This window comes from Lissotriton vulgaris, chromosome 2_1 (genome assembly GCF_964263255.1).
Source record: "Lissotriton vulgaris chromosome 2_1, aLisVul1.2, whole genome shotgun sequence".
Classification (NCBI taxonomy): domain Eukaryota; kingdom Metazoa; phylum Chordata; class Amphibia; order Caudata; family Salamandridae; genus Lissotriton; species Lissotriton vulgaris.
Window position 1 is genome coordinate 313,410,578 of NC_141687.1, and position 21,028 is coordinate 313,431,605.

Here is a 21,028-nt window from a genome sequence, read left to right on the forward strand (position 1 = left end):
CAATTCATTAAAACTTTTTCTGGTGTTGACCTTATTTTTAACAGTTTTTTACCTTTCTTTGCACTGGTTTCTTTTTTCATCTCTGGACACTGCAACCTAGACCAGAGGAGCCTCTGGATGAGGCAGGCACCCACACTCTCTATGGTATCCAATGATAACTGCCGAAAAACCACAATGTAGGGGCGGATGAACGATATATACCGCTACACCTGTACACATTGGGTCTTTTGAGGATACCATAGTTTTTCTAACCAATGGTCTAGAATTGTCACAAGTGTCCATTTTTCCACTTGATTAACCTTCATATAAAAGACAACCCATACAAGTTTGGAGGAAGACAAGAATACAATATTTTAAAAACCTGCATTCTCCTACAATAGTCCAACTTTTATATGAATGCTGAGCTCACTTTCTTAAGTTATACTCCCTAAACAAAGAGGGGTTCCCCATAGCTGAACAGGTGGTCGATTTGCCATTAAGGACTACTACTCTATACTTCAGCTTAGAAGAGACTGTCCAGGTGATACAGGCCATCAAACCAGGGAAAGCTGGAATGCAACAATACACAAAAGAGCTGAAATTCCCTTACCTCCTCTCGTTTCACCATGCAGCTGTGGGTCTCCCATAGTGGAACTCGGTCTCTGCTGTGCATTGTGCCATTAGCAGCAAACATACATCCAGCACATGAATATAACACACACACACACACACACTTCGCAGCACTACATCCTTCATGTATTGTACCACTCACATACACAAACAGAACACAGAGCACATGCAAATAACATGTGTGCACTACATTATCACTGTATTGTACATTCACAGGCATACACACATATGCATACATACATACATAGACACGCCCAGGATGCTTGCTTTCCGGTCCAAGGGGGACTTGGCCTGGCAGTTCGGGCTGGATTATTCCCATGGGCAGCAGGGTCAAGACTGATTTGCCCATGCCCAGGATGCTTGCTTTCCGGTCCAAGGGGGACTTGGCCTGGCAGTTCGGGCTGGATTATTCCCATGGGCAGCAGGGTCAAGACTGATTTGCCCATGGCTGGATCCAAACTGGGGACGCACGGTCAGCAAAAAAATGATTAATTTAACCCAGATCTGTGAGGTGAATGTTTGACAATGTTCAGCATTTCGTCTAACATCTTTTTGTGTTGCTACACAAACACCCAACACATATAGACTACACATGCAAGGCGCAGCGCTACACACCAAACCGATGCAGGCGAAAGGTGAGTTAGGAACAAAGCAGCAGATCTTTAACTGAGTGAGCCTGTGGGCCTCACTCTAGTGAAACAGATTAAACGGACCTGTTCACACTTACTGATAACTACAAGTTATGCTTCCACCACCGCACTAGTGCTGATTGTCTCCTGGTAAAGGTTGTAGCCTTTCACTACTATGAAGGCAGTACTTTGAATGCCTGTTCTGGTTCAACAAGACCACAATCTGTGAGACAGGCGGATGTATTCACGGCACACATTAAAGATCCATGCATTCCTTCTCTGTCTCCCTCTCTCTCCTTCCCTCTCCCTCCTTCCTTCTCTGTCTCCCTCTCTCTACTTCCCTCTCCCTCACTCTGAGGTCTGTCTCCCTCCCTCCCTCTGCCTCCCTCTGCCTCCCTCTGCCTGCCTCCCTCCCTCCTCTGCCTCCTCTCCCTCCCTGCCTCCTCTGCCTCCCTGCCTCCTCTCCCTCCCTGCCTCCTTCCCTCCTCTGCCTCCTTCCCTCCGTCTCTTTCTCTCTCCTTTCCTCTGTCTCCCTCTCTCTCCTTCCCTCTCCCTCACTCTGAGGTCTGCCTCCCTCCCCCTCCCTTCTGCCTCCTTTCCTCTGTCTCTCTCCTTTCCTTCCCTCTGTCATCCTCACTCACTCTGAGGTCTCCCTCGCCTCCTCTCCTTCCCTGTCTCCCCCTGCGCCCGGGCTGAGACACACACACACAGTTGCTGCAGGCAGAAGTGCTGGAAAGCAGGGACAGACACAGGACGTGAGAAAGTCGTGCATTTATTGTAGGAGAGGGTAGAAGTACTGGAAAAACCAAAAGTTTTATGCAGTGAACGTAGAGGTGTATAAAAGTACTGGGCGCTGTGTGGTTAAGGCAGATGGCGTGGGGCGGTCATGCAGTTTGTGAGGTGAAGCCGGGAGGTTTGAATGACTCCTACATCATGTCAGGAAGCAGCAGAGGGTGCATGAAAGCACGGGTGCTGTGGGTGACAGTTGAGGTACAGTTGAGCGATACTTTCTCTGAGACGAAGACAGAAGAAAAGAGCAAGTCTTAGGTATTGTGATGTCTACATTGAGCTCTCAGGAGTTTTGCGATTAGAACACGTTTCCATTGACAACATAATACTTATTGCTTTTATTTTAAAGAATCAAAGTAAACCCGCTGTTCTGTGAGTGTCATGGAAGCTGCTTCAGAGGCAAACAAATGTGTACACAGAAATAGTTGAATGTGCAGTTGGACTAGGTTTGATGCCTTATTCATGAGGCTGTCACAAGGGAAGCTCCTGTACATTAATCTGCATTACAGGTTCCGGTTAATGCGGTGCTAGTGTGTGCTTCTGACGTCATGCTACTGTCTCTTTCGAAGCATTTAGTGCGGGATCCGAATTGGTTGCATTATGGAAAGCCACTGGGCTCATTTTAACCGCTACTGACTGACCCCTTTCCCCGCCGGCACACACAGCAGTCAGTACCCTGATAGTCACCGAGGGCTCTGCTAATATATAGGTGCCTGAACAAATGTGTTTTTCAGCAGGAATTCTTTCAGAAATATGCAAGTTGGCATGTGCTGAAAGTGGCATGGAGGCGAATCTAGAAGGGTCCTCGCCTCCCCTTCAGGGTGTGCTGTAGCCCTGCTGGGTCACACCTCGTCTATGGCAAGTGCCAAACCCCACAACGAAGGGGTGCAGTTTGTTATGTGATGAGGTGTCTTCCGGAGGCTTTATATTAGTTTTTGTGCTGCTGTGTAGGATATTTCTGTTCAGGATCACACTGATTAGATTACAATAGCACGATTATATATGTGCAGATGAACACACACACACGTGCACGAACGCGCAAACACATCACCAAGCACTTCACAAGTCGTTAAAAGACCATTCCGATGTTAATGAGGATTTGTTCACCTCTTTGCGCCCCTGGAGCCCCACTCTGACAATGATAGGAATCGCCCGGCCCCCACAGAGCGGCTGTCTGAGTCGCGCTGCCGCAGGGTGTTTCCTGACACTCTTAAACAAAAATGGAAAGCACGGGCGATGTCTGCAGGGCGATGTCTGCAGGGTCCGCGGGCCGCCAGGGAAGGCTTGCCGGGCCGCACCTGGCCCGCGGGCCGTACTATGAGTACCCCTGGCCTACATTAACAAAAATCAGCACCAGTGATCCAGACATTAGTAGAATTGGCGCACACAGGGCAAGGGTGTACATCCATCACCATGTGGAGGAGTTTTCTGTCCCAACACAAACACGGACAAGGAGCCACTTCAGCCTGTGGTATCCCAGACTGTAGCAGAGGCATGTGTCATGGAATCACCGGAGCCCACGAAAGAGCAGCATGCAGCACAGCCACTGGGCCACTTGAACATGTGATAGTTAAAACTACAGCAGAGTCACCCATCATGGAGTTACCAGAGCACGTGGCAGAGAAGTACTCCGCATAACCACGGAGCTATAGGGCCCGAACCCCCCAGTATGACCCCCGCCCCAACCTTATGCAACCCACAAACAACTAACCAGTCTAAAGTGTGGGTAAAAAACGGCTATGTTTAATCTTCCAAAACATTCATAAACATGACAAGAACATTAATTCAAAATTCACATTTCAGAATTCAAATATTAGCATTTTTAATATGTACAAGTATGCTAACTGTTCATAACCACTGGTTATGCAATAACTACTTCCTCCAGCACCAAGGGGCCTTCTGGTTCGCATCTCCAAACTGAGAACCACGCAAGGCGCAACCCACCTGCGTCCTTGAGTGGTGAGCCCCCAGCCCACGATCCTTGTCCGTCATTTCCATGGGCCCACCCCTCTACCACCAGGCTGCCAAGGAGGCTTGTGTGATCTGGCGCCCTTGCCTCCCCAGCCGGTGTCCCCATTCTCCCTGCGGATAGCTTACTGTCTCTCCCCTCAGTGCTGGCCTCGGGAGTATGTAAGCGGGCCTCCCGTTACCCCCACTGCAAATCAATGTTATGCGGCCTCTTTTCCGCCCATCACCCTCTTCCAATAACTAGAACCACTAATTTTAGGGACGGGTGGGTGAGAGATTCCAGTGATAGCCCGGCCTGGTGTCAGTGCAGGAACAAGAGGGCGAGCAGTTGTGCCCCCGGGGCTAAATAGCCCCCTTAGGCTCCACTCCCACTGCATTGGCTTGCACCGGAAGTGAGTTGTCACCTGCCCCGGAAGGAGTTCCTGTCCAGTAGCCAGACGGCTACTGGACTTCCTATGGGGGTGTGGCGGGGATCCAGGGGGCTGGGCCCTAAGAGCACGCTTGTCAAGTTCTCGTGCTTTTCATAGGGCCCGAACCCCCCAGTATGACCCCCGCCCCAACCTTATGCAACCCACAAACAACTAACCAGTCTAAAGTGTGGGTAAAAAATGGCCATGTTTAATCTTCCGAAACATTCATAAAAATGACCAGATCATAAATTCAAAATTCACATTTCAGAATTCAAATATTTGCATTTTTAATATGTACAAGTATGCTAACTGTTCATTACCACCGGTTATGCAATACCTACTTCCTACAGCACCAAGGGGACTTCTAGCTCGTATCTCCAAACTGAGAACCACGCAAGGCGCAACACACCTGCGTCCTTGAGCAGTGAGCCCCGAGCCCACAATCCTTGTCAGTCATATCCAGGGGCCCACCCCTCTACCACCAGGCTGCCAAGGAGGCTTGTGGGATCTGGCGCCCTTGCCTCCCCAGTTGGTGTCCCCATTCTCCCTACGGAGAGCTTACAGCCTCTCCCCTCAGTGCTGGCCTCAGGAGTATGTAAGCGGGCCTCCCGTTACCTCCCCCTGCCAATCAATGTTCAGTGGCCTCTTTTCCGCCACTAGGGTGACCAAGGCCCACAGGTCCTTCACCCTCCCCACCCGCAAACAAGTTCTGCACAAATGACCAAATCCCTTTGATCCACACATCTGTGCCAATGTCCGACAAATGCACTCCATTATGATGGAACATCAAGTCTCCAGGGATAAGTCTGTGTGGAATGTGGCTCAAGCGGCCCGGGCCTAAACACAACCTGGCCAATTCCCCGTTGAGGTGTCTCACCGATACGTTCAAAGCCCGGGATCTGACTCCAGTTGCCCATGTCCTGTGATGGATCATACATGACCAAGCAATGCGAGCGTTAGGAAAAGCCTTCCTATCCAGGCAAACTCTGTAAGCAAGGCTTCTCTGATTGCCATGCGTCCTAGCTCCACCATGTCGTTACCGCCCAAATGCAGCACCACCAAATCCGGGGACTGATGTACCTCGCGTTCTCGTGTCTCCTCGATTAGCCGCTGCAACTGCCAAATTCGCAGGCCGCCGACGCCACGCCATAGGAACGGTGTCCCTTTCAAACCTGGTGGTTTCGACACCCGCTTCTGCCGTAGCCGCACTGTGGCCCGCCGCACGAACGAGTGTCCCAACACCCACACCACTTTCGATGACATACTAGTAGTAGGAAGAGAAATGTAAACGTCAGCATTGCTATGTCAAAACCCATCATTCTGGTATCTCACAGTAGCTCGGGCCGCAATTAGTGCTGTCCCTGGTTGCGCGGGGGCTGCTTGACCCACCACCTGTGGAGGCGTGCACAAATCCTTTTCCTGTGTTTTGGCCAAGAGGGCAACCTGTTTATTCAATTCCCCCAGTGCCACCAGATGTGGCCCATGGCGCCACTGTCGGGCTGACTCCGTGCGGGCCAAACTGAGCCAACAGTGTCGCTACTGTGGATAGTATGGTAGCCGTGGTAGTTTGCCCTCCCTGCAATGTTGGCCCCGTCAATCCCGAGGGGGTGGGCCCTACCCCCCCTGGCACTGCCCCGGCGTAATTGGCGCTACCACCGGGGCCACCTCAGGTGCTATGGGGGTAGGAGGATTTGGAGCTGGCGTCAAGACCTTCAAAGCACTCCGGATCTCAGCCAAAATCATGCTTACGTCATCCCGCCCTTCTGCTGTTGGCCCGCTGACTGGCTGTGGGGGAACCGGCATCGGTTGTGGGGGCGGGGATGATGGGCACCGGTATTGCCGGGACAACGGATGTGGGCACCACAGAAACTACACTGGGCGCTGGCGCTGCCGGCACCAGAGGTATGGGAACCCCAGGAACTATATTTGGGAGCCCCAGTGGTGCAGGAAACCCTGAATCCGGTAAGCTTGATACTGGTGTGGGAGCGCTAGGCAAGGGCAGCAAAGGCGTCACCGGGGGAATAGGAGCAGGGGTGAATCATCTGGAACCTTGCTCCCCCTCCCCTTCTTGTTCACCCTGGGCTTCCTAACTAGGGGTGGGAAGGCAGCTTTTGGAGGGACTATGGCTCGCCGTGGTCGGGCCCCAGGTAAAGGTTCAGGCATTTCTTCACTATCTGATACTGGATTTTCCCCCCCATAGTTCACCTTCACTATCCTCGTCATCCTTGCCCAATTTTGCGAGTACTAGCTTTAAAAGCTGAGCAATTTCGGATTCCCCCTCCTTACGCTTCTGGTTGCGCTTGGGAGGCATTGTGGACCTTTGATGAGGTTTAATGCAGTCTTTACTCCTTAAATTCCCAGTCTGATGCAGCCTCTACCACTCAATGCAGCCCTTATTAAGCAGACTGAACCAAATAATATAATGCAGTGCTTACCAAAGTAATCTTAATCAATTAATACAATCCCCACAAAGCAGACGATCTCCAGCCCTCCCAAGTACTGTGCATGGCACTCCTTCACACCCTCGCCCTCATGTACATAGCTGCCTCAGATATTTGGACCAAAAAGGAAACAAAAGCCCGAAGCCGGTTAAATGCACAATCTACCCGGGCGCTCACACTTGCGCCCCTGCTCTCCTTTATGTGGCTTAGAGGACCTGCTTGTTACCGCCACAAATAACCGCCGCAACCACGGGAGTACCGAGGAAACACCCGACACCAATCCGGCCCGAGCATTCGTGCACCTAAAACACGAACGTGCAGCTGTGCTGGCACAACGATTACCGAGCACCAAACCCAATGCCAGATCCCCCTGCAGGCCCCACCGGAACCCCCGCACACTACAGCGCTCTGCCTCGCGCCCAGGTGAACCCCCGCTCACGCGCCGCACACCGGAATGGGCCCCACGTGCTCGAAACTAGCAGACTCCCGCCCCAACAACGCGGTAAACAAGGACAAGCCTCAAGACCAGTGCAGTCTCTTTTTACCCCTCGCTCGTGCGCCACACAAACGGGGTGCTCCAAAACCCACCGGACTCCCGCCCACACTAACCCGGTCTCAGAATAGGGCTCGGCCCCAATGCGGGAGCAAATACTGCAATCACCCGGGTGCCACCCTACAATGGAGTGGAGGGAGCACCAGCGGCGATAGATTAAATCACCCACATTCTAAACTCTCCAAGCCCCAGTGCCGAACACCTCACCTCAGATCCACGACCCCTGGGCAGTTCGTAATCTATCCCGCCATGCTACACCGACGCCCGACGCAAATCCTACAAGCTACGCTCAAGAATCCAGGCGCGTAACTCCGGAGCCGACTGCGATACAAGTCCCCACGTGGTTCGAGACGAGATTCCAGTGATAGCCCCGGTCTGGTGTCCAGTGCAGGAACAAGATGGCGAGCAGTTGTGCCCTCAGGGCTAAATAGTCCCCTTAGGCTCCGCCCCCACTGCATTGGCTTGCACCGGAAGTGCATTGTCGCCTGACCCGGAAGGAGTTCCTGTCCAGTAGCCAGCCGGCTACTGGACTTCCTATGGGGGTGTGGCGGGATCCAGGGGGCCGGGCCCCAAGCGGGCGCTTGTCAAGTTCTCGCGCTTTTCACACCAGAGACAGTAGCAGCTCAGGAGCTGGCTAGCACCAGTAAAGGTTATAAAAATATATATATATCTTTTTTTTATTTTTTTTATAAAGCACAAGTGCGTGAGTAAAACAGTCCAACTAAAGCAGACACTTGCGTAGGACTGCCATTGAATGCCGTTCCGCTGAGAGGAAACCCCTCTCAACAGATAGGATTTCTGCACATTTAGCACTCTGATTGATGCACTAGGCAATGTTACTGCTGCATTACCATGGGTTTCCATTGACAAGCCATTGCGTCATCATATCTCAACGCGCTGGGCATGTTAGACGCTCCAGCAGCCAACAGGAGTGCAACCGAAGCAATATTTTATTTGTAATCAGATGAACCAACATCTGGGATGAGCCTGTAGTACTGCCTGTAGTACTCTTGAAAGCTCTTTTGAACCGCATCGCTGTGGCGGCTTTTCCCGCTGTGTGCGGCAATTTTTAAAAAGCCGCGTTACATGACGAGCTCAACTCGTCATCCGCACACGACCACCGTGGCTGATGACGAGCTGAGCTCGTCATCAGCAGCGAAGGGGTTAAGCTGATCCAGGGCTTTAGGGGGGCTGGGTCTTGCCGGTGCTGAACACCCGCAATTCTTGGAAATGCTGAGACGGGTCCCTATCAGGCTCTCCATTTCTGCCCCCACCGTCAGTTTCGAAAAGAAAATCTGAACTCTGCAGCATTTTACTGCTCACTCGTTTTAGTTCTTTCACAGTCTTATCATTTTAGAACTGAAGCATTTTCCATATTATATACAGCAAAGCCTTCGTTTTTGCTTGTTTATTATATGCAACTAACAACAATTGACAAAGCAAATAGCCCTGGCTTGTTGTAGGCGTATTTTACTTGCTGTATTATATATCTGGATGCAGAAGTTCAGCAGACCTAAAATGTCGGATCCGAATATGTTTACCTGAGCAAAACTGCTAGGTGTTATATGACAAAAGGAAGACTATGGAAAATAGATGGCACAGCAGCAATTGTCAAGAATTAAAGCTAATAAAACAAGCATTTGCAATGCAATAGGTCTCGCATTATTTAAGTTTGAGCTATTAGCATTGTAAATGGCAATTGTTTTTTGCTTTATGCTATAGTTATGTTTTTACATAAAAAGCTACATATAAAATATATTTTATTAAAGTTATTTATGCAGTATCTAAATTTTCTTTGCATAAAAAAAGTATAATAATATCTTAGTAAAAAAGTCAAATATTTTAATGGAAATTCACCAAATGTTCATTTATGTGTTGGTTTTGAAAATAGCTAAATTAATAGCTTTGTCATTTACAATGCCAATAGTTATAACTTTCGCAAATGTGACACCTATAGCATTTGTAATGCAACATTTGTATTTACGTGACTTAGATGTATTGATATTACAAATAACAATGGCTTTTAATTTTTTTTAATACTTAATAAAAGTGATTGTAATTTATAATGGCAATAGCTTAAACTTTTGTAAATAACTTTTGTGAAGATTATGTTCAGTGTATTTTATTGTAACGAAATCCAAGAACAGAAGTGAAATATGAACATCTTTTTGTGACATTTGTAATAAAGCTTGAAACATTGAGAGAACATATTTGTGCTGTGGTGGTTCTGAGTGATAATGTGGTGGTGCTGAGTGACTGTACTCACTGTCACTCTGCACTCACTGTCACTCTGCACTCAATGTCACTCTGCACGCACTGTCACTCTGCACGCACTGTCACTCTGCACGCACTGTCACTCTGCACTCACTGTCACTCTGCACTCACTGTCACTCTGCACGCACTGTCACTCTGCACGCACTGTCACTCTGCACGCACTGTCACTCTGCACGCACTGTCACTCTGCACGCACTGTCACTCTGCACGCACTCTGCACTCACTGTCACTCTGCACGCACTGTCACTCTGCACGCACTGTCACTCTGCACGCACTGTCACTCTGCACGCACTGTCACTCTGCACGCACTGTCACTCTGCACGCACTGTCACTCTGCACGCACTGTCACTCTGCACGCACTGTCACTCTGCACGCACTCTGCACGCACTCTGCACTCACTGTCACTCTGCACTCACTGTCACTCTGCACTCACTGTCACTCTGCACTCACTGTCACTCTGCACTCACTGTCACTCTGCACTCACTGTCACTCTGCACTCACTCTGCACTCACTGTCACTCTGCACTCACTGTCACTCTGCACTCACTGTCACTCTGCACTCACTGTCACTCTGCACTCACTGTCACTCTGCACTCACTGTCACTCTGCACTCACTGTCACTCTGCACTCACTCTGCACTCACTGTCACTCTGCACTCACTGTCACTCTGCACTCACTGTCACTCTGCACTCACTGTCACACTGCACTCACTGTCACACTGCACTCACTCTGTACTCACTGTCACTCTGCACTCTGACTCTGCACGCACTCTGCACTCACTGTTTCTGCACGCACTGTCACTCTGCACGCACTGTCACTCTGCACGCACTGTCACTCTGCACGCACTGTCACTCTGCACGCACTCGCACTCTGCACGCACTGTCACTCTGCACGCACTGTCACTCTGCACGCACTGTCACTCTGCACGCACTCTGCACGCACTGTCACTCTGCACGCACTGTCACTCTGCACTCACTGTCACTCTGCACTCACTGTCACTCTGCACTCACTGTCACTCTGCACTCACTGTCACTCTGCACTCACTGTCACTCTGCACTCACTGTCACTCTGCACTCACTGTCACTCTGCACGCACTGTCACTCTGCACGCACTCTGCACTCACTGTCACTCTGCACTCACTGTCATTCTGCACGCACTGTCACTCTGCACTCACTGTCACTCTGCACTCACTGTCACTGCACTCACTCTGCACTCTGCACTCACCCTGCACTCACTGTCACTCTGCATGCACTCTGCACTCACTGTTTCTGCACGCACTCTGCACTCACTGTCACTCTGCACTCACTGTCACTCTGCACTCACTGTCACTCTGCACTCACTGTCACTCTGCACTCACTCTGCACTCACTGTCACTCTGCACTCACTCTGCACTCACTGTCACTCTGTACTCACTGTCACTCTGCACTCACTCTGACTCTGCACTCCGTGTTTCTGCACGCACTCTGCACTCACTGTCACTCTGCACTCACTGTCACTCTGCACTCACTGTCATTCTGCACGCACTGTCACTCTGCACGCACTGTCACTCTGCACGCACTGTCACTCTGCACGCACTCTGCACTTACTGCCACTCTGCACGCACTCTGCACGCACTGTCACTCTGCACGCACTGTCACTCTGCACGCACTGTCACTCTGCACGCACTGTCACTCTGCACGCACTGTCACTCTGCACGCACTGTCACTCTGCACGCACTGTCACTCTGCACGCACTGTCACTCTGCACGCACTGTCACTCTGCACTCACTGTCACTCTGCACTCACTGTCACTGCACTCACTCTGCACTCACTGTCACTCTGCACTCACTGTGCACTCACTGTCACTCTGCACTCACTGTGCACTCACTGTCACTCTGCACTCACTGTGCACTCACTGTCACTCTGCACGCACTCTGCACTTACTATCACTCTGCACGCACTCTGCACGCACTGTCACTCTGCACGCACTGTCACTCTGCACGCACTGTCACTCTGCACTCACTGTCACTCTGCACTCACTGTCACTCTGCACTCACTGTCACTGCACTCACTGTCACTCTGCACTCACTGTCACTGCACTCACTCTGCACTCACTGTCACTCTGCACTCACTGTTTCTGCACGCACTCTGCACTCACTGTCACTCTGCACTCACTGTCACTCTGCACTCACTGTCACTCTAGCCATGCTGTTCACACAAACACACCTGCTGGTTCCATAAACAACCATGTAAAGACTACATCTCGCTCCAACTACACATTGTGGCTAGATTTCTACGTTTTTTAAACATTTTTATAGTGCTACTCTACCCAAGGGGATGTCAGAGCACTAAATAAGCAAACCGAGAAACCCTAGTCTGGAGAAACACATTTAACAAGGGAAAAACAGCGTCTCAAGAAATGCACGTAACAGGAGAACAGCAGCAAACCAGCAAGTAACATCACAAAATGCAGCAAAAAGGAGTGAGGAGACACGGTAGACAAAGGATGGTGAAGAGGGCATAGGTAAACATCGGAGAGAAAAGACTAGAAGGGAGAAGTATAGAGAAAAGATGGAAAGATTATCTGTTTGCATAGCTGAGATGTAAAACATTACAGGCAGGAAAAAATAAAGCACATTTGAACATTCCCGCCGCAATTTATTTTAGCACTAAGGCATTGACATGGTCAACGTAAATTCCCCTTCACGTACTTCGCTTAAAATCAAACCCCATACATGTCCACTGTGGCCGTCTTTTTACTATATATACACTCCTATAGATTAAACAAGACGTGCTTTGAGGCAACATTTCTCAGACAACCCTGCATCCAGTACGGTAAATAAATACCGCAAGTCACCGCCTTCCGTCACTCTGCCGGCCTGCGACCAGGAAGTCAGGCAGGCCGGCGCGACAACAGGAAGTAGGAGGGCAGGAGCCTACCCCGCCTCCCACGGAAGAGCCGCGATTGTTTGGCGCACCGGAGCAGGCAGGAGCCTACCCTGCGCCCCGGTGCCGAAGAAGAGTCTTGCTGCCGGTGGGAGCCGCTGCACTGAGGATGCCGGTGAGTGGGGCGTCGCCTTGTTGGGGGGGGGGGGGGGGGGGGGGGCATCTGTGCGCGCGGCGGCGGACTGTGTATGTGTGTGAGCGTGCGTGTGTGTGTGTGTATGTGCATGTGTCCTGGAGTCTGTGTGTATGCGTGTGTGTGACGGGGGGGGGGGTTGCCTGTCTGGGTGCCTGCGTGTCTGTGTAAGTGTAAATGCGTGTGCGTGTGTGTGGAGCCGAGAGGAGAGGGGCTGGTGTGTGTGGAGGGGTCTCTGTGTATGCGTGTAGGTGACGGGGGTGTGCCTGTGTATGCGTGTGTATGTGCGCATGCGTGAGTGCTGTGTATGCGTGTGGCTGTGATGTGCGCATGCGTGAATGTTGACGCGCGTGCACGCAGCTCAATCCAGCCAGGATAAGCTCGTCACAGTTTCTTGTCCCTCATTCCCCGGCAGCCGACAGCTATAAGTCTCCGCCCTGGACGCATCCTTCGGATGCGAATTCCAGGGCGAGACCTAAAAAGGCTTCTGTTCAAAAAGAATCACACTTTTAAAAGCGAAAAGTTAGGATGCCGTATGAAATCCCAACTACTAACAGGGCATAAAAGGAGAAAGTAATCCCACTCCAAGCCACAGCGACGTAAATAATAAAGCACTAATTGTAAAGAGCATAAGCCTGCGAGCTGTATCCTTTACTTTTAGGTTTGAAACGTGCATTACAAATACAATTGGCAAAGATATACTGCAGATACTGCCAAAGATTAGCAAATCCTGGCGGCAGATTCTGTAAATAATTGACACGGTGTTTCAAAATCAGCGGCCATAGTGGGCATAGTGTTGGGGAGTTGAGAGAAATGCTTGCTCTGCTCCCCCTCTTCCGATGCGTTATCAGAAAGGGAGGGGGAGAGAGGAGAGAAAGAGAGAGAGAAGAGAGAGAGAGAGAGAGAGAGAGAGAGAGAGAAGAGAGACTCATAGCACGACTTCAAAGGCGTTGATTATACTCCCCAAAACGAAAATAACAGTGCCGTGAAGAAACATGAATTCGGCGGTGTAACTTCAGGGTGAATGTTTGGGGTGGGACACCACCCCATAATAATTCGAGTGTTTTCAGTCCTACGGTCGGGTGTGGCACTGTGTAGGGTGACCAACTGGCATTGGTGCAAATTCAGGATAGGGAGTGTAAAAATAAAGGACAAAGGGTCAAAGTCAGGACATAAATTCAGGACAGGAGTTCAAAATTCAGGACAAAACTTCAAGACAATTGAATACGTTTTACAGACACATCATAGGTCGCGCAATAGTATATAAGTAAGCCCAGCCATATCCAAACATATTAAACCATATTAAACCATTTGCAAACCTATCCATCATATATCCTTCCATCTATTATTTCACTCATCCATCCTTTCAGCCATCCATTATCCATCCACCCTTTCACCATATGCATTTGTACACTCATCCATCCACTCTTCTACCCATCCATCCATTCACTCACTCATCCATCCACCCATTTACCATTTCACCCATCCAGCTTATCACTTACTCATCCATCCACCCAGTCACTCATCCTTCCACCCATCCACCCTTTCAGTCATCCATTCATCCATCCTCCCTTTCTCTCTCCATCGACCCTTTCACTTAGCCATCCTTCCTTCCACCCATCCACCCATCCACCCACCCACCCATTCATCTACTCATCCACTCATGAATCCATCCATTGACCCTATCACTCATCCATCCTTTCTCTCATCCACTTATCCTTTCACTCCTTCACTCATCTATTCATCCTTTTGTCCATCTACCCTCCCTTTAACTCACTCATCCATCCTTACATCCACCCTTTCACTCATTCGTCCATCCATTCACCCTTGCACTTATCAATTCATCAATCCACCCATCATTTCACTCATCCATCCACCCACTCACTCACTCATCCACCTTTTCACTCATCCATCCATTCACTCATCCATCCACCCTTTTACCCATCTAGCACCCAGGGCTGAGACAGGATCCACTACAAGGGGGGGACAGGAGCCATCACCCCTTCCTGGACAAGACAACGAGAAGACATGCTCTTTCCAAATTGTTAGTTTTGCCATCCCCCACTGTGATGTACAGTACTTAAAGGAGATACTCCAAGAGAACTGATTTAACTGATTGTCCTCCATACTTTCTTAATCAGTGTGGGTGCCATTGTGCCATTTCTTTTTTTTATTACATTATAGACTGCATGTTTGAAGACCCGAGGTTTGTTTACAATTTAGTGACAGTAATTAAGTTCTGTGAAGAGAACCACGTGCTGCCTCGGTGTAATCAGGGCTGGTACTAGGATGTTTGCACAGCCAGAGGTTGGTGAGAGGCTCCATAGCTGGCCCACCCACTGCTAGCACCTTCTTACTCTCTAAATATTGCTGCTCCAACCACTCAGCGGTGTTCGTCTGCAATTTATGAAAACTACGAATGAAGGAGAGAGAGAGAGTACACGATCATCAGGGCTGCCTACTGACACACATTTGTACCAGCACCAGTAGCCGAAGAGGATTCCGAATATGCATGACCCACTGTCTGTGCCTGGAGAGTGTTGTGTTCTTTCATGACTATGGGAGAGATGCATCTTCTTACCTCAAATGCTCACTGTTGCATACACAAGGGCCGCAGTGGTGGGACAGCGCATGTACTGGCATTTGCTTTCTAGATCTGTGGCTGCAAGGAGGCTATTTTTACAAATCGCAAGCCTCAGCTAAGATCTTGGGTTTTCACTTCTTCTCACCTGTTGATTTAGTTCAGTTTGTGACTGTGATTTAATGTTAGGGAAGCCTCCGCTTTAAAGGAGTCGTCAGGGTTTCTCCCCTCCTTCTGTATTACTTTTCCTGTCAAGAAAACTCATATTGTGGATGAGGCTAAGCTAAACAGGAGGCCACGAGGCATCTCAATTTTATCCCTGCAGAATCAATAAAAATCAGGCCTACTGCCCGTCACAGCCAGATCAAACCTGTGCAAAAGGATTGAGCTATATCAAAGAATTACAGCATTTAATCTAGGGGCAACCACAATCTTCTGTAGAAAACCCCACAGACGTTGCCTATTTTCTTCATAGGAAGGGAATGTGTGAGGCCCCCTCTAAATTGCAGAGACGTGAAGCATTCAGGGCTGTTTGCATCTGAATAGATGCCCCTGCTCCTGAAGCTGCAGCCCCTCCCTCTCAGTCACCTTCAAGCACCTCTTAACAGCTCATCAAGGGCTGAAGGTATGAGGGTTGCCATCCCGCTGTGACTCTCCAATGCTGCGGGGTATCTAAGCTTTGGAACAGCCTCGGAGTCAAGAGGGGAGGTGGGTGGAAGCTGTGCCGGCATTAGGGTGGTGGGACCAGTGCCCGGTTAAAATTACGGACAAATGGCGTCCGTTAAACAATCCTTCTCGGACAACGGACAGACTGACGAAATTACGGACTGTCCGGGAAATTTACGGACGGTTGGTCACCCTAGCACTGTGTAGGACTTCCACAGGGATTAGCAGCACTCGCAGCACAAACATGTCCACGAAAGTTGGAACAGCTTGTAAATTGAATTCCTCCTCCCCGCCCTCACTCAGAACACACCAGGATTAGCATGGGACATAAGCGTCATCCCAGGGCAGCCTTCTGTTTCTCACAGGGAGATCGAGCAGAAGATTAAGACAAAAGTGCAACACAATCTTGATTGTATTTATGTTGTATAAGGGAAGAATTAGGGAAGGAGTAGACTGAAATATATATATATATATATATATATATATATATATATATATATATATATATATATATATATATATATATATAAAGAATTGGTAGTTACTTTTCCAGCGTGACAAAAGTGACTTTCAATAACACAAAGAGAGTACAAAGTTCCCCGGGAAGAGTGACAGAAAGGAGGTGTGTGTGCTAGACAGAAGGGGGAATCCCATTGTTGGAACTAAAACCCTCACACACCCAGAAAACTAGGTGTCATGCTTCATCATATGGGTTCTGCTCCTCGTCAGACTGGCGCTGCAATGTCTGACGGGCTCCCGGGACCGAGGCTCTTTATCTGAGATCTTTTGTTCCGGCCATATGGTGCATGCGTGTGAGAGGGCGGGGAGGTGTGGTCGTGATGTGAGAAGGTGAAATTAAAAAAGGTGGGTCAGTCCACAATCAACTTTATTCACGTGGTAGACTCCCTTGATTAAAAGGTGGGAGGGGAGATAAATGCTCTGAAACTATCCGAGTATATTAGCTACTACCCTCTGGTTAGGTCGACATGTTTCTTGCCGTGATGGCAATTCCTCAGGACCTCGGTAAATAGTACCACACAGTGAAAAAAAGTTTCTAATTAAAACTTGCAATATGGTATACAACCTTCTTTGATCGGTAATACCGGGATGCAGGCCGATTGGTCCTGCTGCAATATTGCGACCTGTAAGAATAAAGACAATTCACAGAACAGCAGGGTGAATGCAATATTCCCACATGGAAGGTCCGCACAAGTTCAATCGGAATACACACACCAAAAAGTGAAGGGTTAAAAACAAACAAACAGCAGCATAGTGAGGCAGTAATTGTGACAAACATTCATCTCACTTATGCAGAGTCGTATAACATTGGAGTTAAGAAGAAGCAAAAGTTACTGCAAAATGAAGGGGCTGGGTTGTCTTGCTTACCCCAGAGAAATCCCTAAGGTACCTCACAGTCTGCTCCCGTGGGACCAGCTGTAAAGGTATGGTACCTGGTGAGGGAAAATATAATGGGCGAGGTATAGCATCATCGTGACACACTGATAAAAAGATGGAAGGGGAGGGGGTCAAGAAGCCCAAACGGGACAATACTAGGAGACTGAAAGTCAACCTCGTTACTAAAGTGGCGGTTGTTTCGATAAAGCAATTGTCCCGTAACTCGGCTAAGGCCAAAACCAGCTGTGGTCCGCCCAGGGTGTGCGGGAAAACAGGGCAACATACGTCGCTTGCGCCGTGTCTCTGCCGGGGAACATTTTTACAACCTTTGGTCAGAAAGATCCCATCCTTTCTACAAGACACTAGGGATGTCCTCCGACTCATCGAATCCATTGAGGGGAGGGATGGGCACCGGCACACCCGTCACATTCATGTTGGTGGTGTTGTTGTTGATCTGTGTCCTGTGTAAGGCAGGGCATCCTAGTGGGGAGAATTTGCGCACATTTTGTCTTGGAGGATTGTGTTTTGAGCTGTCTGGTACGCCTCTGTCGTTTCGTCACACCCACTCACAGGCCTGCAGTTTGCTATGCACTCTTGTTGTGTTGAGCATTATTTGCCGGATATGGCCCGTGGTGTGCGCGTGGCAGTCAATCATGCGGTGTGCCGGATTCCCGAGGTTTCTGTCGGGTGGTGGGGGGGCCCCAACATCTGGGGGAATTCAGCTGGGGGGGCTCAACCGGGAAAAGTTTGAAGACCTCTGATTTATACTATAAACTTGTGACTGCTGCTTCTAGAAGTCTTGAACATGTGGTGTCCCTAGGAAAGATTTTCACGTACTATGGAAGATAAGCATAGACTACAAACCTTGTTTAGGTCGGCGTGCAGCGCTTTCTTGACTGCATCCTCATTTTCTACAAGCATCCTCTTCAAAGCTTTTAACTGCTGCATTCGGAACTCCAGGTGCCGGGTTTTGCCAGTGCGATAGGCTGCCCTTGCACGATCGACAATTTGCTTCATATTTGCCATGTCTGGGATGGACACAAAGGAAGAGAGCAGGTCAGTAGAACTTAAACAAATGTTTATTTGAACACCTTCAGCCATCAATTTACCAAGTATTGAAAATTACTAAGCCAATACTGTCCGCACAACAGTCTGCACTGCACGCTTCACTTCAACGGTAATCAATACAGATCATGGAGGACTACCACGGATTCATACATAATTCATCCTGTTAAAAGTGGTAGAGGATCTCTTGCATTTTATCTGATCTTTTCCTTCCCTTAAAATTAAAAAATGTCAAATGCTATTTGAATTTTACATACATACTTTTCTTACTATGTTCCTCCTTTTGGCGTATTTTTCATTCATCTTCGCTCTACCGTATTAGTTATTGGCCAAATTATATATTCAGTTGCTCAATTAATGCTTCTTGTTCGAGTTGCATGGATGTATATTGTAGCTATGTCTTTAAATCCTTTAATAAAGCTCTTAAACTAAAAAAAAAAAAAATGGTAGCGGATGGGGTGTACGGTGCAAGCGGGATGCGATTCTTTGGTGATGCTAAGCAAATTGGACCCCGTAGTGAGCATGGCATGAGAACAGGAAAACGAATGCAACTTAGATTTTTTAGATTGCAAATTTTCACTTTTGAAAGAAAAAAAAACATTTTGAACACATTTCACTCGTTATTTCGGGTTAGCTTGTTTCTGAGCACCACTAATTTTTAGCAGATAAGGAACCAGAAAAACAGGAGACAAAGTGGCTTATTCATGATTATACAATCTGCCAACTGACTAAACCAGGGTTTCTGAGTCGACCATTTGAGAAGCAGGTAACCAGATCAAATGCTAGCCCACTAAAATGATTAGCCAAATTACACGAACAAATACACGCGTTAAAATTACGTGGCAACACACTAAACACAAGTTGAACTGGAGAAGACTTGTTGAGAAAAGACTGACAAAATTACTGGGGAAAGCAATATTTTAGGAGTAGTAGGGCTCTGCATGCATTATATTCAAGTAACGTTTTTCGGCCAGACAGGGTACATTTATATGTTCACTGACCACAAGGAAGCGAGATGAATCTTACACCCTTTCCAATTGGCTGCATCACACTACAGACTTGGAATATTTTTGTATATTTACAATTTACGGTCTATAGGAAAAGTCTAGTTGGGACCGATCAGAAGTCGGCCATATTTCAAAGAGGATCCTATTACAACTTTGGTTTTGTTGAAAAATCCGGTAGGAGACCCCAGCACCCAGAGATCACTTGTGAAGTACAGTACGCTACAGAACAGCTTTACTCATTCTCACTACATGAAACATCGTTAAACCAAGATGGTAGGGAAAATCAGTTCTGTGCTCTTTCATAGCCTGAAACTTCTGAGTCCCACCCTGTGCGGATATTCCTGTTCTGTTGGCGTGAGCAATATCACAATGGATAATCCTCACTCACTAATCTAGTTTCACATGAATCTCCTATTCAGAAACCTTAGTTGACTCCTATCCTTCTGCCAGCTGGCATTACATTAGCACAGCCCATAGATGTGCAACGGTGCAAGTGTTTATAATAAAGGCAATTCACATTCCCCAGCAGACTTGTAAGACTGATACCCAGATATTATTTTCAACAAAAACAATAAAAAAGGCATGCATTTTCAATAGTCCCGAATTTGCCTATCTCTCTCTCTTCACTTTGTAAGACAGGCAGTGGGGTAGTGGCATTAGAACAAATACTAAAATAAAAAGTCCCAGCAAAAGTCTTATCAACAGAATAATTAGTGAGTTTTAAAAAGGTCTTAATACTACTCTTACCCATTTTTCACCGAGGGCATCTAGCTACAGCTCAGACGATAATTAAGGTCCACTGAGCCCTCAGTGTCGAGTCCCACAATTCAAGACAGCTCCAAGAGGTGTAAGAGGGGTCAACTGTAAAAACTTCTGCTAAAGAATAAATGCTCCATTAGCTAGAAGGCACACAAGGGCTTTAGAGATTTCAATCCACCCTATTCCTTAGCAGCGAAAGTAACAAACACCTAAAGACTATCTTGTCAGTACACAGACCTACCATCTTGGCAGTATAAAAAGTTACCAAAGTGTTTGCTCATTCATTTTCAAGAACGGTGTCAGCCATGCTCCAAGCAATTAAGCACCCATTAAAGACATGATTTAACCAACATTATCGGTTAAAAAGTAAGTGTTATTACACCGGCAAACAATACACTGGTTTCGGACATCAGGTTTATACAACTGACAGTGCTCCTAAATGCAAAGTTAATCTAAGAGGCACTCAGAAAAGCCTCTTCGTTGACAATACTGCAGGAACTGTTGTGTGGCATAGAGTACCTACCTAATGGAGCAATTCTAGCAAAGACATTCAATCATTTCGAGAGATTTTAAATATTTTCAGGTAAAAAATAAGTTTTAACGCCCATGTCTTGGAGAAAAGAAAGAAACAAGCATTTGCAATGCAATAAGGTCTTGCATTTGCGAGTGTTTGAGAGATATTGTCATTGTAAATGACAATGCCTTTTATTTATGTGTTCAGAAAAGCTGCGAGTGGTGCATAAGCACACACTTTGTACTTATAGTCCTTGCTTTCGAGAAGCAAGGCTGGCAGTAAAAAGGAGGCGTAGTTACTGCCATTGCTTCT

At 48.1% G+C, this 21,028-nt stretch overlaps 1 protein-coding gene across 2 annotated transcripts in view; it reads right to left on the reverse strand.

Moving 5' to 3' along the window:
• The window catches only part of ALDH3A2 (aldehyde dehydrogenase 3 family member A2), a 391,270-nt gene extending 372,870 nt beyond the window's left edge, over positions 1–18,400 (reverse strand). Inside the window, exon 1 of one of the 2 annotated variants that reach the window (XM_086955006.1) lies at positions 18,236–18,400. In XM_086955006.1, the coding sequence (XP_086811132.1) occupies positions 18,236–18,397 (162 nt within the window). In that variant the 5' untranslated portion in view covers positions 18,398–18,400. The remainder of the gene's footprint in view (positions 1–18,235) is intronic. The other variant, XM_086955005.1, reaches the window with a different exon arrangement.
• Between the last annotated feature and the right edge of the window lie 2,628 nt (positions 18,401–21,028).